Genomic DNA, 14,947 nt, shown 5'->3' on the forward strand with positions numbered 1-14,947 from the left:
GGCCAATTTGTTACTTGGATTCTCCAAGTGGAACCTGTTAGGCTCCTGCAATCCTACAGTTACATCAGTGGGAAACATTCCTGTAAGGTGCTGTGGAGCTTGCAGCATGATGGGTTTGATAGTTAGGGGTGTCTGCTGTTTCTCATTTTCCATGTGCTGTATGGGATTTTTTTCTGTATACAGTAGCAAGATCCTAAAACAACTGCTGATTCCCTTTTAAATGAGTATAAAATTCAGAACTGACTGGCTGCCAACTGAAATTGAATCTCAGTTTTTCAATTCAGTTTTAGTAGGTGGTATTATAAAATGATGAGTAACATGCGATGTGAGAGTGAAATGTTATTTTTTTGTGATTCTCCTCATAATCACCATTTGCAGGCTTTCAATGGGCCCGAGTACAGGTTATCCTGAAACTCCTAGAGAAGGAGAGAACTGACTATTTGTACCTGTCACCTATTTAGAGAAAAACGCAAATTCTGACCATTAACCAGATTACCACCGAGTGCATTTATGAATGCAGTGGACATTGTGGAAGTCATCTCTTTTCTAAAAGTCTAGTAGTAGCACACATACAGTGAGAGGAACTGAACACGGTCCATGATGATTAGATAAGATTTTCTGATAAGTTCACAAACCTGTTAGGAGGTCAAGTAGGGGGTCCTATTAAAATATTTTTCTACCTAAGAAGGCTTCCTTTTGGTGAGGCAGCCCTGAGACAATGGCTGTGACTCACCGATCTTATGCCGGTGCTCTCTCTCTCTGTCCAGCTCCCTGCTCAGGCTGTCCACCAGCTCCTTCTGCGAGACCAGCTGGGAGTGTTGCACGCAGACAGAGAAGACCATGTTATAAACAGCTGTCTTTGGCTCTGTGTTTACTGTAAGCTCTGAACACAAAATCACCAGAGTACTGCACCTGTTTCCTTAAAAGATTAACTTCGTGGACGAGCCTGTTCATAAGGGCTGCCTGCTCCTGGTAAGCTGCCAAAGACTTCTCTCTCCTGGCACAGCAGTGGCAGATGCAGGGTTAAATCAAAGCAAACTAATGTGAAAACTGCAATTATTAACTTGTTGATACCCTTATTATATCCCATCACACTTTTAAAGTTTTTCACAAGAGTGTATACAGGATTAAATAAACTATAAGACACAAGGTAAAGGGGATAGGAGCAAGTTTTTTGCCCAGGTGTTTTGGAAGGAAACATGTGAGAAATCTCTCTTCCTCCCACATGAAAGCCAGCTGTGTCTGAATGTCTGACTGTCCCTGGGCAGTCTGCACACGTCTGCATTTAGTTTTTCTGTAACACCTGTGACTCATGGAATTCCAGCCTCCTTTAGACTGCTGTAAGGTGCAAACAATGGTGAGTTTGTCTAAACCTTCTTAGTTTTGGATTCTGTTAGGAAATTATTACTGTGATGGGCTATTACTAATGCTCAAGAAATACCATTGGTCATCTGTATACGGTATATAGTGAAAATATTCCAAACTTTTAACTTCACGCTGAACACAAATAGAAACAGTAAAAAGCTCTGGACACCATTAAAACTGGATAGTTTAAAAAGGCCCTAACTGGAATGCTGTGTTACATACTATATTTCCTTGAGTGCAACGTTCCAACTGTCACAATGTAAAACACAAGCCTGCAAATTAAGGCATGACATTAATTAGTTTTCTCACCAAAGCTCCATCTCCAGTTCCATCTCTACCAGGCTTAATGTCAGTCCAGGGTTCTGGCATTCAGCTTCTGGAGGGAGGGGTTTGGGGTGAAGACCGGCAGAGAGAGAGAGAGCGAGCAAGATGGCAGAGCTTTTCACAAAAAATGTTTTGTTTGCAACGCTGCTGTATGAACACTTAAAAGCCTTATAGCACAGACACAAGCAAAAACAACTGTTTTATATAATAGTGCTGTTTATTAGAAAGCAGCTCCGCGAACTCACCAGTGGAGAAAGGTGGAAGGTAGCTCATCATTGTGGTGTTGGTCCAGTCATCCTCCAGTTCTCTTTAGCAGAAACAAACAGCAATTCCTGACTAAGAATACACTGCCTTCTCATAATGAAAAGCACAACTAATGTCTTTAGATAACAGTCTGTAATGCGGTGATGAACAACAGACAGAAAAACATAGGCATATCATAGGCGAATTAAATTAAAAAAGCACAGAAAGTAGATATTGTGATTCATGCATGGAAAGATAGAGTATGACAGTAAATTAAAACTTTTCATTATTATTATTATTTCATTGCCAGCCGGCTACAGCGTAGGACCTTTATTATTAATGTTTTCAGTGTCCTTTTACATTAACATATTACCTGCAAATATAGCAGTATACAACAACTCCTTTCCATCACTCAATATGAGTGTTTGCAGCTCTCACTGGCAAATACCTGTGGTGCTTTGTCCTGGGGATGAATTTAAGATTTGACATACTGTACTGTACCTAAACTTGCTGTTGAGGAGGATGTCGTCGGTAAACCCACAGTGGGAAAAAAATTGAACAGCTTCGCTGTCAGCATGGGCAAGGAGAGCATCATAGGAACCAGAGATGGAGTGATCTTTCAGCAACTGGAATTAAATCACAGTGAGATTTCCTAGGATACAGCATGTTCAACATTCAAGCATGTTCATTTTTTTGTGTAATTACACCTTTCATTGGGTTTTATTATCACCATCTTCAATTCTCATGTACATTTCTTGGTATATAATATGTACTAACCTATGATGAACTATTGATATGTGATTGTTCAGTAAATCTTTACTAACTGAAAAAACATGCACAGTGTCCAACTATTGGACTTCTTCTGACCAGTAGATGGCACCCTGCTCCCAACTAATTACTTCTGAACAAGACCCCAGAATTCTTCCTGTATCTTAATCTGTAGTCAACTTAATGAACATAATGCTATAACCACCTACTGTATAGTGTTAAAATTATTTTTTTGTAGAATTGCTACTTCTATTTTTTTATTTCTTAAATGTAATGCTGCATCCTTCATCTGGAAATGTGAACGTCAGTTCGCAATTTATAAGAGCCTCTTTGTCCTCATTCTATCAGTGGCACTAGGGTATCCCACATATTCCACAAATGGAAAGAATGGGCAGTAACTCAGTTCATTTTTTAAATTATGTTCCTTTACACACTAGATTGGATTGGAATAACTTGTTAAATCACAATGTGCTGAATAATGCTGTACAGTATATATACCCTGTATACATGACCAGTCCCTTAAAGCTCTGCCCAGCTAAAATTTCTTAAATCACCTTTGTCCCAAATTGAGGGATTTCCACTAATTAAGCCTTTTGACATTTTCTCTAGTACCTTTTCTTCTATGAATATTCATGAGCCCCACATTTCCAGTTTTCTAATCCACCCACATATGGATGAATTTGTGACAGCTATGATGTGCTAATTGCAAAATTAGTCGATGAATACATTTTCGAACTCCTGCGACACATCTGTTATCATTGGGATAACGGATTTGGAAACACATCTTAAGATAATCTTCCTTTTAATTAACTTCTTTCCTACAAACCTTGAAAGACTTTCTTTAATTTAAATGGTTGGGTTTACAGTAACTACTTACTGTAAGTGTTTTCCTAAGCAACTCTGGGAGCCATTGTCAGGGAATTCTGCCAATTGGTCTGAAATTATTAATAGCAATCATCATCCCGTGATCCTGTACCTACAGTACTGGTGTACATTGATGTACTGTATATGTCCCTTTTCAACTTGAAGGATCCCAAAGTCCTTTACATATAGGAAAGGGGTGCACTTCATTCACTGCCCTTCACCAGGTGACATGTGGCAGGCATTCTGCACCATCAGCCCCACAACATACCAGATCAGGTAAAGAAGTGAGAATGACACCATCCATTGAATTGAGGAAGGGCTTCAGGCCAGGCTTAGGCAAACCCAGTATGGAATTTAGCCAGGAAGTTGGGTTTATTACCCCTACTCTTAGAAAGAGCATAATCTAATATGACAACAAATTGTCTAATAGTTGTCATATCTCATTCGAAGGATGACATTACCTGCTGTATAATGGTCACCATACTGGTGCTAGAGAAAAGAGTCAACTACCATTCCACCATTTTTTCCTTAGATGACACCCATCTTAGTATGGACCAAGCTTAGCCTTACTTACCTTCTGAGATGTGAAGACATCAGTCTACATTACATGGTGGTAACATGTACAGTACTACACTTAATGTTTAATAGTTTCGCATACTTATAAGAATGAAAGGGGAATGTGAAATGCTCGCTCAAGAGTAAACCATTAAGCTCACCTTGGAATTGCAGTTTCTGGAATGTCATTCACACAAGAGTCCTATCAAGCTGATTTTTGAAGAATCAGAGTGGATCAATACTCATAAAATGACTTGGCACTTTGCTCATTTCTAATTATTAAATTAACTAACCTCAAGGAGGTACCGGCCCACTCCACATCCCCGGTATTTCTTTCTAGTAGAGAGCAGAGCCAACTGTAGCACCTTCTCACCGGTCTTCCTGAGAAGAGACAGAGGAAACCCCCTCTAACTATTGAGTGTATTGATGCAACTGCCAAGGAGGCCTATGTTCTTTGAGAGAAAAAATTGTGACAATTAAAATCACACCTTGTTTAATCTCTATGGGTTTATAAGTAGTCCACTTTTTGTAGAAACACAATTGGCAGCAACAAACTCCATATATTCTCACATATGCACTGCCAGTTCTTCTGAGTTTTACTGAACATTAAGTCTTTTTATGACTTTTAACTAAAACTTTTGCTGAAGGAAACACTTTTTTATCTTTTATATTATAGAATCACCATCTACTTTTCCCCATGTGCCTCCTTGCTTTGAAATGACCGAATATTCATTGCCGGGTGGCACAGTGACGCAGTGGCTAGCATTGCTGTCTTACAGCACTGGGGCTCTGGGTTCAATTCCAGACCTGGAGTGCTATCTGCTTAGAGCCTGTATGTTCTCCCTGTGTTCGTGTGGGTTTCCTCTGGGTACTCTGGTTTTCTCGCACAATCCAAAGACTAGCAATGAACTAGCGTTTGATCCAGAGTGTAACTTGCCATGTGCTTGTTGCCTGCCAGGATAGGCTCCAGCTCCCCTGTGACCCTGAATTGGAAGAAGCAGCTAGAAAATGGATGGATGGATGATCATTCATTAATTTGGTTCACTACTGCTGCACTCATATCTGCACAGCAGAGGAGCATATTTTGATGGTTGTCACCATCTACTTCTTGGGTTATACTTGCAAAGTCACGGTTATAGTAGATGTGTGGCAATCTGAGGAAGGCATGGCTGACTTTCAACACAACAGACTTTTAGCTCCACTCAGCTGGATCCTCTTGGGGAGTCCCAGTCATAAACCAGTACTGAAACAAGTTGGATGTGGACTAGAGATTTTTGCACTAAAGGATGCGACCTGAGCTGTAACTATGAGCATTTAGGACTGAAAACACTTCTATACTTCTATACACAGAAAGTTATGGGTGTCTGGAACGAACCACATTGTTGATGCAGACTACCTGGAATTCAAGAAATGGCTGGAGGAGATCCTTGAATCCCTTTGATACCAACAACCAAACAAGCTAGATGGACCAAATAGGCTTGCATGTTGGACCATCCCTAGAAATGCTCTGCTTGAATCTCAGGCCATTGAAAGGGTGTCACAGGGTCAACTAAAATACGTTTTTTTCAAACTCCATACAGAGATATACAGTTCTATAGCAGGAGTATAGAACTGTAGTTTGAAACACCTGCAGTTTCTAGCCTCCTCTAATTTTCTGTCTTTCTAGCATTTGTATACTGTATGTGTAACTAATTTTACAAATTTGAAGCTGAGGGAAGAAAATAAGCTGATACAAACAGATGTTGTTTAACTGTGGGCCTATAAGCCTAATGAGATTTCTGTCAGTTTCAAGGTCTGCTTGTCCATCCAGTGCTTAAAATCATAGAAAGCTTTGATAAGCTTCCTCATTTTTCAGTTAAATTAATTACAATTAAAATAGGCGACTATTTTAAACTCAGAAAGCTTAAAACATTTTGATCAAAATACAAATGTGTAAACATGTTGCTGTGGAAAAGTCCAAAAACAGGAGGCAGAACTGGCTTGCTTGTTCATAAAAGTATTCTTTATGAACAGGTTACACACCAGGTTAGAAAAAAAAAATCAATCGCTTCAGTCTAAAACAACAGATGATGACCTCATACAAGTATTGAAGATACACTGATACGCACTGATACAGCAAACACAAATAAAAACTTCAGAATCAACAACAAAACAAGGACCTGGTGACACAAATTGTGCATTCGGGATGACAGCAAGCAGTGCTTCTTTATACATTTTGGTTCCTATTAATCTTTCAATAATCTGTGAGATGAAATTTTAATATCCTGTAAATTAGTTCCTACTATCCATCTTCAAAAGACTAAACAAGAGGTCTCCCCTTATTTACCTTTTTTTGTACTTTGACATCATTTGATTTCTGCTAATTTCACCATACAGGCAGCTAAGCCTTCTCGAGTGATTGGATGAGCAGCAATACATATTTCTTTTCAAAAGCAAAGGATGGTTTCTATCCTCAGCTAACACAGGGGCATGAGTAAAAGTGAAGGGAATCTGTGTAAAAACTGTATCTCACCGCCCACATCTTCAAAAGCAAGAGAAACTGAAATTGATCAGCTGCAGAGACTTTCTATTTATGTGGCTCCAGATTTACACAATGCCCTGCCCTGTATCAAGAAGAAAACACTACAGTAACCTTTGGATGTATCCGTCTCTTCAATTGCCTTCAGCCCTTCTCTTTTTCTGCTGTCACCATCTGGTGCTCCAATTAACTGCTGCCTGCCGAACAGGCCCATCTTGTTTGCATCCTTACATTTTTATGTGGTGAGATATGAGAAAGCCAGAGAGGAACTTCTTAGCACTTCACAAGCCTATGTATAACATTAGTACCACAACATTACCTAAGGGACTCTGTACATACTGTACACCAGCTTAGTTATAAGTGCGACAAGGTGACTTATTTTTCCTTATTCTTTTAAAGTTAGCCTCACGGCGTTACCCTTTTAATAATACCTGGATGGGTGCAGCCTCCTCTTTACAGTTTCTATAAAAATACACCCGTTATAGGGCAGTTTTATCACCAGAGTCTCTATATAAAGCTTGTCTACAAGCCCATTTCCATAAAAGTCAGTGAGTATAAACTATAAATTAAAGCTATAAATAAAAACATGTTATAAATGTAATGACTAAATGCTTGCCCTTTTGGGTTGCTGTGTTTTAAAGTTGGACACATTTAGGAAAATGGATGTGCAGATTTCTAAAAAACTCAACAGAACAGCTTAAACGGTGAATGAAAGGTGAATGTTACTCTGTTTATCCAAATCATTAAGCTTAATTTGATATATTTGGGTGACAAGGTGATGCAAGTGCTTTAGTGGTACTGCCTCACAATTTTAAGGTCCTGGGTCTGGTTCGGGTCTAGGGAGCATTCTGTATGGAGCCTGCATGCTCTCCCTTCCAGAGAAATCTTGGCTGGGCTAAATGGTGTCTCAAAACTGTCCCTGTCTGTTTGCCTTGTGACTTTCTTGTGTCTCATTCACAGTGTGGTTCAGCCTTGTAGAGCCTTGTTATGGAACAGGCTCTGGATTTTATGCTTTTAATAGGAAGAAGTGGTTTTCTGATAATGCAACACTGTACTAGAGGCAACTGCCAGCTACTCTGTATTGTGGTAGTGTTGTTATTGTTTTAAGCAAAACGTGGTGCTGGCACATATTTTAATGGGTTTAAAGTTTTTGCAGTTATTTTTTTTTGGGCCAATGGTGTTTTGTTATATTCAATCTTTGCTATATAACACAAAGTGATTTTGTTCTGAAGGCTTTCTAAAGACCTTTTGTGTCTCTCTTTGAAAACATATTACCAACAAATTAGATTGTATTTTGTAGAATTGATCTTATTTCATTAGCAAATCTTAATTAGATCTGTGCTACACGTAGAAATAGCATTACAAATTCTAAATAACACATATCTGTTTTCTCAGTTTATAATCCCAATTCTTTGTCCAATAGAGTGTAACAGCAAATAAAGACACTGCTCAGCTCATAACGCATAACACTGAAATAAAGAAAGTAAAGGAAAAATGAAAGCAAACATCAACACACACTACAAACTACGAGGATCATTGGATAAACATGCGAGTGACGCTTTCTCGTCCGAAATTGACTTTCAAATTGCAACCAAATGAGAAGGATATTGGTTTGCATGACATAGCAAGCAGACAGTGCATCAGTTGCACATCCCCCAGCAAAACATATAGTGACAATGGGAACTGTTAAAAAGACAATGAAAGAAATAATGCATTCTAAACTAAACTTTAACAAGAAATAGATCTTGACATGAGTAAATTGCACAAACCTGGAGTGGAAATCTAGCCAGTATATCATCTGAACACTCCTGCTCTTCCATCTCAGTTGAAGAACTGTTCTGCCTACAGCACACTGTCGTCAATCACCAAACTGGGTTTGGAAATTAGGGACTAGAGGAAAGAGTGCCACTTACTCGTCCATCAATACACAGCAACCTGGTTACCCCTGTAGATCTCTCTCCATTCCCTGGTAATGGCAGGCCTTGTTTTCCCTTCTGCGATCTGACAAAATCAGGCTAGTAACATTGCAGTTGTTATATATTTTTTGCTTTACTTTTAAATACAGCTGCTGTACCTTCTGTGGCATTTGTAAGAGGAGGCAGGAGCCTCATTTAATTATTCATGGTTTATATTAGCACTGATGTCTGGTGGAGCAGCTTGTAACTCTAGAAAATTGACTGTGACCAGTGCTAAATGCACCTTTAGATGAAGTGGAAGTCATTTAGCATAAGCCGTGCTCACTTAACCTCATGTTTCTTTTCTCTACTTCATGGGTTCACAGCTATACTAAAAGAAAATTGTCTTCCAGGATGTTTCAGTTGTGACCTCACCTCTTCTACAGAGCTAAGGGCTCAATCCAAAATATCTTAGAATACTGGAAATATCTCTTTACAAGCTCTGAACACAGGGAGAAATGAAAAGATAAAAGTAGTTCAAAACACACATATACAATATGTGTATAAACATGTAGTGTACACAGTGTAACATCTGGGACTAAGGGTGTGTTCAGCTAGAATGGAGCACAGATTTTGAATGGAAGTGCTTACTATTACATTGAGTTGGTTATCTTTGTTGTCAGTAGTGACTGGAACTGTTGATTGTAACAAAGGACTTAAGAGCAAAAGAACACGATCAAAAGTTGACTACTCAGCACTCAAGAGTCCACATCAGAATGATGGTCTGTGTTTGACATTTAAATATATACTGTTTAATTGGAAAGGCCAATCTGTTTCTACGCAATATGTGATTTTGTCGCAGGAACAACCGTTGACACTTGATATGAATGTTTCCTGTCCCTGTTGACCCATTCCATGCACTGATAACTCTCCATGCTGAAATTTCTATTATTTGTATGAAACTGACTTTTAACAAGATTCCATGCCCCCACTGAATCACCAGGACCAAACTACTTGATTCCCTTTCAAACTAGAAGACCTAATTCAAGTTCACTCTTACACAGCTTGGGGTGAGGGTGAGCCTTTGTCTGAGATAGCAAAGGCAGAAATCCTTTCTACACATCAGAAGATGTAACTTTCCCATAAGGGATTTTTAATGATTGCTGTCTTGAGTGCAGATTACCCCCTTTAAATAGATGCCACATTGCATACTGTATATCTCAGACCATACAGTACCTGTTTCCAGCTGTAACAGCTCTAAGTGATCTGCACTGAGGCTTATGCATTGTGGGTTGAATGGCACACTACTGTACCATTCTACACTAGACAAGAGGTTTTTCCAGGTTAGCAGAATGAAAAGGGCATATGGAAATAATTATGATCAGGGAGGAAATTACATGTTTCTGTACATAGGATACTGTAAAATTATAAAAAATCAGAAAGCCTACATAAATTTCATCTTTTTAATTCTGACATCAAAACAGGGAGAGGCCAGCACCAGACTGGGAGGGTGCATGCCCTTAGAAGTAAATAACAGGTTTATTTTTAGAAATAAACCTAAATTACACTCCTGGAAATAACTGCTGACCACACTGTGAGGCTGAAACTAGGGTGGCAAACCACAGCATGTGTTTTGTAGGCAGTATTCTTTGCCCTCTGACTTAAAACTGTTCTTTCGAAGAAGACAGAAAACTTCCAACCGTTTTTTTTTCCTCCACTTTTTAAAACTTTTATTTTTGACTTTTGTGAGGGTGAAATCCACCCATTCTTAAACATTACATCACCTGCTTTCCAGATTAAACAACCACCCAAGTCAGGTATTACCAAATATTACTCCATATGAGCAGGGATAATTTATAACTTTACAGATTTGGAAGGGACAAAATAAAATGTGCAGGAAATGTGAGACAAATGACTGTGTGGTCTTGTCCGCTACCTGAGAGAAAGGAAATCTCTTCACATCCTGTGCTTCAGGAGGCAGGGATTAAAGATGTGTTTGTCTGCTAACACCCAAGCTACATCATGTACGTCTCCTCTAGAGTGTCTGCAGGCTGACATAGCTGGTGGAAGGCAAGTGTTCACAATACTTCCCCAATCACTTAAAAGATAATTAGATTGATTAAATAATTGTGTGATTGCTGGTGAGAAAAACAGTACGGTTTGTTCACCTTTCACCTGATGGTGGCAACACTACATTACAGAGGTTAAGGCTGTACTAGTCTTCAGATGAAATTACTGTATGTCAGGCTGCAGTCATAGCAGAACACTAATGAAAGATCAACCTCGCATTATACAATCAGATGCAGGACAGTTTAACATTTAGAAACCTGTTTTTTATCTCACTGTGCACAGGCACAATCAGCATCAAGCCACAGGAAGAACTGCTTTGTCTGAGGCAGACTAGGAATCCTGGATTGTAGATATCCTTTAACTCATAAAGTTTTACAACTCATCCGAATGCACACAGTATTTTCATATCTTCCGCAGTAACATCCACTGCTTCAAATGCATTCCAGTAAACTAAGGAAATGGATGATCAAACCATAATCAATAATATAATTTTATATTATAAAATCAAAAAGAAATTATAATGTTGTCTATAACAAAGCAACAGCAGTATTTTTATTTTTTTAGACTTTTGTATATTATTTTGTATATTTTTTTAAATTATGAGATTCTCCATTTGGTCTTGATATAAAACAGAATTGTGTTCATGTAATTATTATTGCTGATGTTACTTTACATAAAAAAATCTGCTTTTTTAAATGTGCTCTTCCTGTTAATATATTATTAATGTTGTTGAAGATTGGCACTCATGTCATTTGCATTCATGTTATTAAAAATTAAGATTAATGATTGTTATTATTAACAATACTAATCAATCAAGCATATTAAGAATATTCATTTCTTAATAATTTAGGTGCTTAATCTAAAGATCATACCTCACTCACAAATAATAAGATAAAAGGAACAGCACACACATCAGATTTCTTTTCCAAGGTTTCCAGTATGATCAGGCATGCGGTTCTAGACCATAAGACATCACAATGTCACAAAGATTCTTGTTGTTGTATTACATATAACCTGCATTCTAAATGAATTTAAAGACTCATCATTGTCCAGATGATTTGTCAATTAAATCCTTCACACATTGCAGATGGATTCAAGCTAGCAGGTTTTTGTTGCATTTTGTCTTCTTTTTGTAGAGCTGAACTTCACTCTATTTCTGTTCAAATGCAGCAAATAGGTGACTAATCTTCAGAAGCCCCTCTGAGAACCCTCTGTTCTGAATGAACATTATTACGGGAACATTAAAGCTTTTTAAAGAGTTCAGATTATTTTAAATGCTTGTTTCAATCAAGCAGAAGAATAATACCAGTGTCAATTTTCATCTGTGTGAATATCTTTAACATGGCACAGATACAGTATATACTGCATTTTTGAATGATATTGTATCCCTGAAGATGATGCCTCTGTGTTTGAAATACAGTACCAATGCTTTTGTTATATGTTATTTATATGTTTAGAATACAACAAGGAGATTCACATTGATAAAAGCATGTTTCAAGTAAGTGTAATGCTAGGTGTACTAGATGAAGTGAATGTTGAGTAAAACACAGAAGGCCTGGATGTCAGAGGTGTCCAGTCCTTCTCTTGGAGGCCAGGTGTCTGCAGTTTTGATATGTCTCTGTAAAGTACTGTACCTGCACCTGGGGAACTGGAAGAACCAGTTAAACTGCTTGCACTAAGCCAATAATATGTTGAGGCAGAACAGAGGAGAGCAACTTCGCTAATATCTGGTTCCTTCACTAGTTCTAAAAAGAATCTCACTTTCAGATTAAAGGAACTGAAGCTTTGTAGCCTGTAACAGTAAAGAGTATTTGGGTACTTGACTTGGATATTCAAAATTCTAAAAAAAATCGTCCAAATCAATCCAGAGGCTTCTTTGAAATCATCAACAATACAAAAATCTGGGAGACAAGACTGGAAATTAAGTTTAAGAGCACTCAGGACAGGAAACAGGGCATACCCTCACACTGAGAATTTGTGGAGTCTTGAATCATTTCTCAGCAATGTTGCTGAAACTGACTGTATGGGATCTGTTTAATTGGATCATTAATCTATAAGCAACCAATGAAGCAAGATGGGCTTGATGACCTTCTTTTCTCACCTTAAAATAATCATACATTTTATTTAATATTTAATACATTTAATAATCATACAATAACCAGATAATTATATCAATATATTCAGTCTACATTGTATGACTGAACTCTGAAAAGAGTACTTTGTAGACACTAAGGTGCATTCAATTTTGTTACTCTGTCTAGTCTTCTTGCTACTGTTGGAGAACTCCATGTACAGACAGAAGCAATTAGCTAGGATCTGGCAAATGCAGGGTGTATCTCTGGAAAGCAAGGTCTTGGAAAAAGCAATGTGTTCACAGTCTGTAATTTTTGCAGAAGCATGTGCCAAATTTGGAAACAGCTCCTGTTTTCCTGAGGTACATTTTTTATATTTTTATTATTCTGTGGTGAACTGATTACAAAGTAGGAGTGTGCAGTTATTTTTAAAGGTTACACACATAAGGCTTTTTTACCATGCCCTCCCTTTTAATAGCACACATGTGCCATTAAATCCATACTAAAAGAAATAGAACCAATGTTAAAAAATGTGCAACAGTATCCTAAAATATACTGTATACTGTATGACCACAAGCGTTGCCAGATTTGTACGGGCAAACTAGAGAATCACTGCTACTGTAATTGACTACAGTCAGCACTGATAACTTTAAAACCAACTTTCCTTTTTGATTTGTGGAAATATTAACCATGAGAAGGAAACATTACCTGGCAAATCTATAAACACTTTATTTGAATACATTGAATAAAATATTATTTAGAAGGTCTAGATAATTTGGTTGCTAGTAGCTAATAATTCTGAGGAACTCAAACCAGGTTATTGGCTTCTAAAGCATTGCTGGGTAGCTACCGTAGTTTTAGAAGCCCAAAACACTTTGTGCTGAAGAGATTTAAATGCACCTTTACATAGATTCCGCTTCTGTTGTCCAGTTGGTGTTTCACTCTTGATTCTAAGGAAGCCCACTGTGTTGATTTCGTGAAATGCTTTTGTTTTGAAACAAATGCAAAGTTTTAAAAGCTTGATTAACGTTGCCTTGCAGTCTTTACTGTTCAAGCCAAAAATATTTCACTTACTGAAATTACTTTGTTACTCACTTTATATTTAATAACACAGTTTTGATATCTGACACATATTAGGCACAAATGCCACCCTTTGATTGGATTATTAATATTAGCTGCAATCTTACAGTAGCACACACTACAATGATATTCAGCGCTGATCATCAAAGGGTCCTCAGGGCCTTTGAGCAAAAAGCTATTTTTGACAATATGTAAGAAATGAAATCACCACAAAAGAGAATTTCACAACTTCATGGGCAGAATGTTGTGCAGTAGAAGAATCTTCACTTACTAATACAGCTACAGTATCTGTGTTTTTCAATTTGTTACCTACTGGTAATGGATGGAGTCATTGCTCAGTTACTCATCTGAAAGGACTACAAGCTAGTATCTGGCACCCAAACACAAACTCACATACAGTAGGTCAACTTCTACAACAGCAGTTCTATTCCTGGATTAATCTCTTTCATGTTAACACCTACTCCTTTTAAGAACATGTTAACCCAGTTCATAAACCCCCCTTTGAAGCTGTTTTTTTGAATGACTAATTAAGAACATTACAGCACCTGTTCATTTCCACTTCAAAGCCAGAAGAAAATAAATGCTTTCAAGATGTGTGCATCCAACAGGCACATCAACATGAATGTACAGTATATTCTATCAGTCTCTCATATCATTAGATACTGTAAGTTATACTAGTATGTGCACAGCAGAAGCATGGCAACACTGTCTGCTTTTGTCCATTACATTGTCTTCTATCTTACAATATGTGGATTTGTGTCGATTCTGTGTTGCTGCATATCCATATTTTAGATACTGTCATACCTCTACTCAAAATGGGGCATAAATTGTACTAATTAAAATGAGTATTTAATGGAGATGTATAGGGATTTAAGGGATGACCAGCATAGATGTAGAAAACACACATACAGTATAAATAACTTGTTAAATGTCTTTGAAAAAAACAATTGTACCAGCACACACCGGCTGTGGACTTGTAGCAGTTCTCAACTATGATGATCCTGTGAGAAATAACATTCTAAAACCAGTGTCTGATATCTTTAAATAAACTTTTATAATCAAACTAAGGGCAGAGTTTTGAGGTGAGAGGGGTACCTCACACAAACCTATGAGGAAACATCTGGGAAACCTTTATTCCTTATCAGCAAAGGTGCCAGGCACTCCTCCTGGAGGAGTCACCTACCTTTAAACCA

General features: G+C 37.8%; 1 protein-coding gene across 1 annotated transcript in view; it reads right to left on the reverse strand.

The window, feature by feature from the left end:
* The window catches only part of LOC148817082 (uncharacterized), a 34,268-nt gene that overhangs the window by 2,871 nt on the left and 16,450 nt on the right, over window positions 1-14,947 (reverse strand). The window contains exons 5-10 of the mRNA XM_088938745.1: window positions 4,413-4,500; window positions 2,434-2,558; window positions 1,935-1,996; window positions 1,675-1,741; window positions 913-997; window positions 734-809 (exon numbers count right to left, since the gene is read on the reverse strand). Coding sequence (XP_088794871.1) covers window positions 734-809; window positions 913-997; window positions 1,675-1,741; window positions 1,935-1,996; window positions 2,434-2,558; window positions 4,413-4,500 — 503 coding nt within the window. The remainder of the gene's footprint in view (window positions 1-733; window positions 810-912; window positions 998-1,674; window positions 1,742-1,934; window positions 1,997-2,433; window positions 2,559-4,412; window positions 4,501-14,947) is intronic.

The sequence above is a fragment of the Atractosteus spatula genome, chromosome 21 (assembly GCF_055471065.1).
Source record: "Atractosteus spatula isolate fAtrSpa1 chromosome 21, fAtrSpa1.hap1, whole genome shotgun sequence".
In the NCBI taxonomy this organism is placed as follows: Eukaryota; Metazoa; Chordata; class Actinopteri; order Semionotiformes; family Lepisosteidae; genus Atractosteus; species Atractosteus spatula.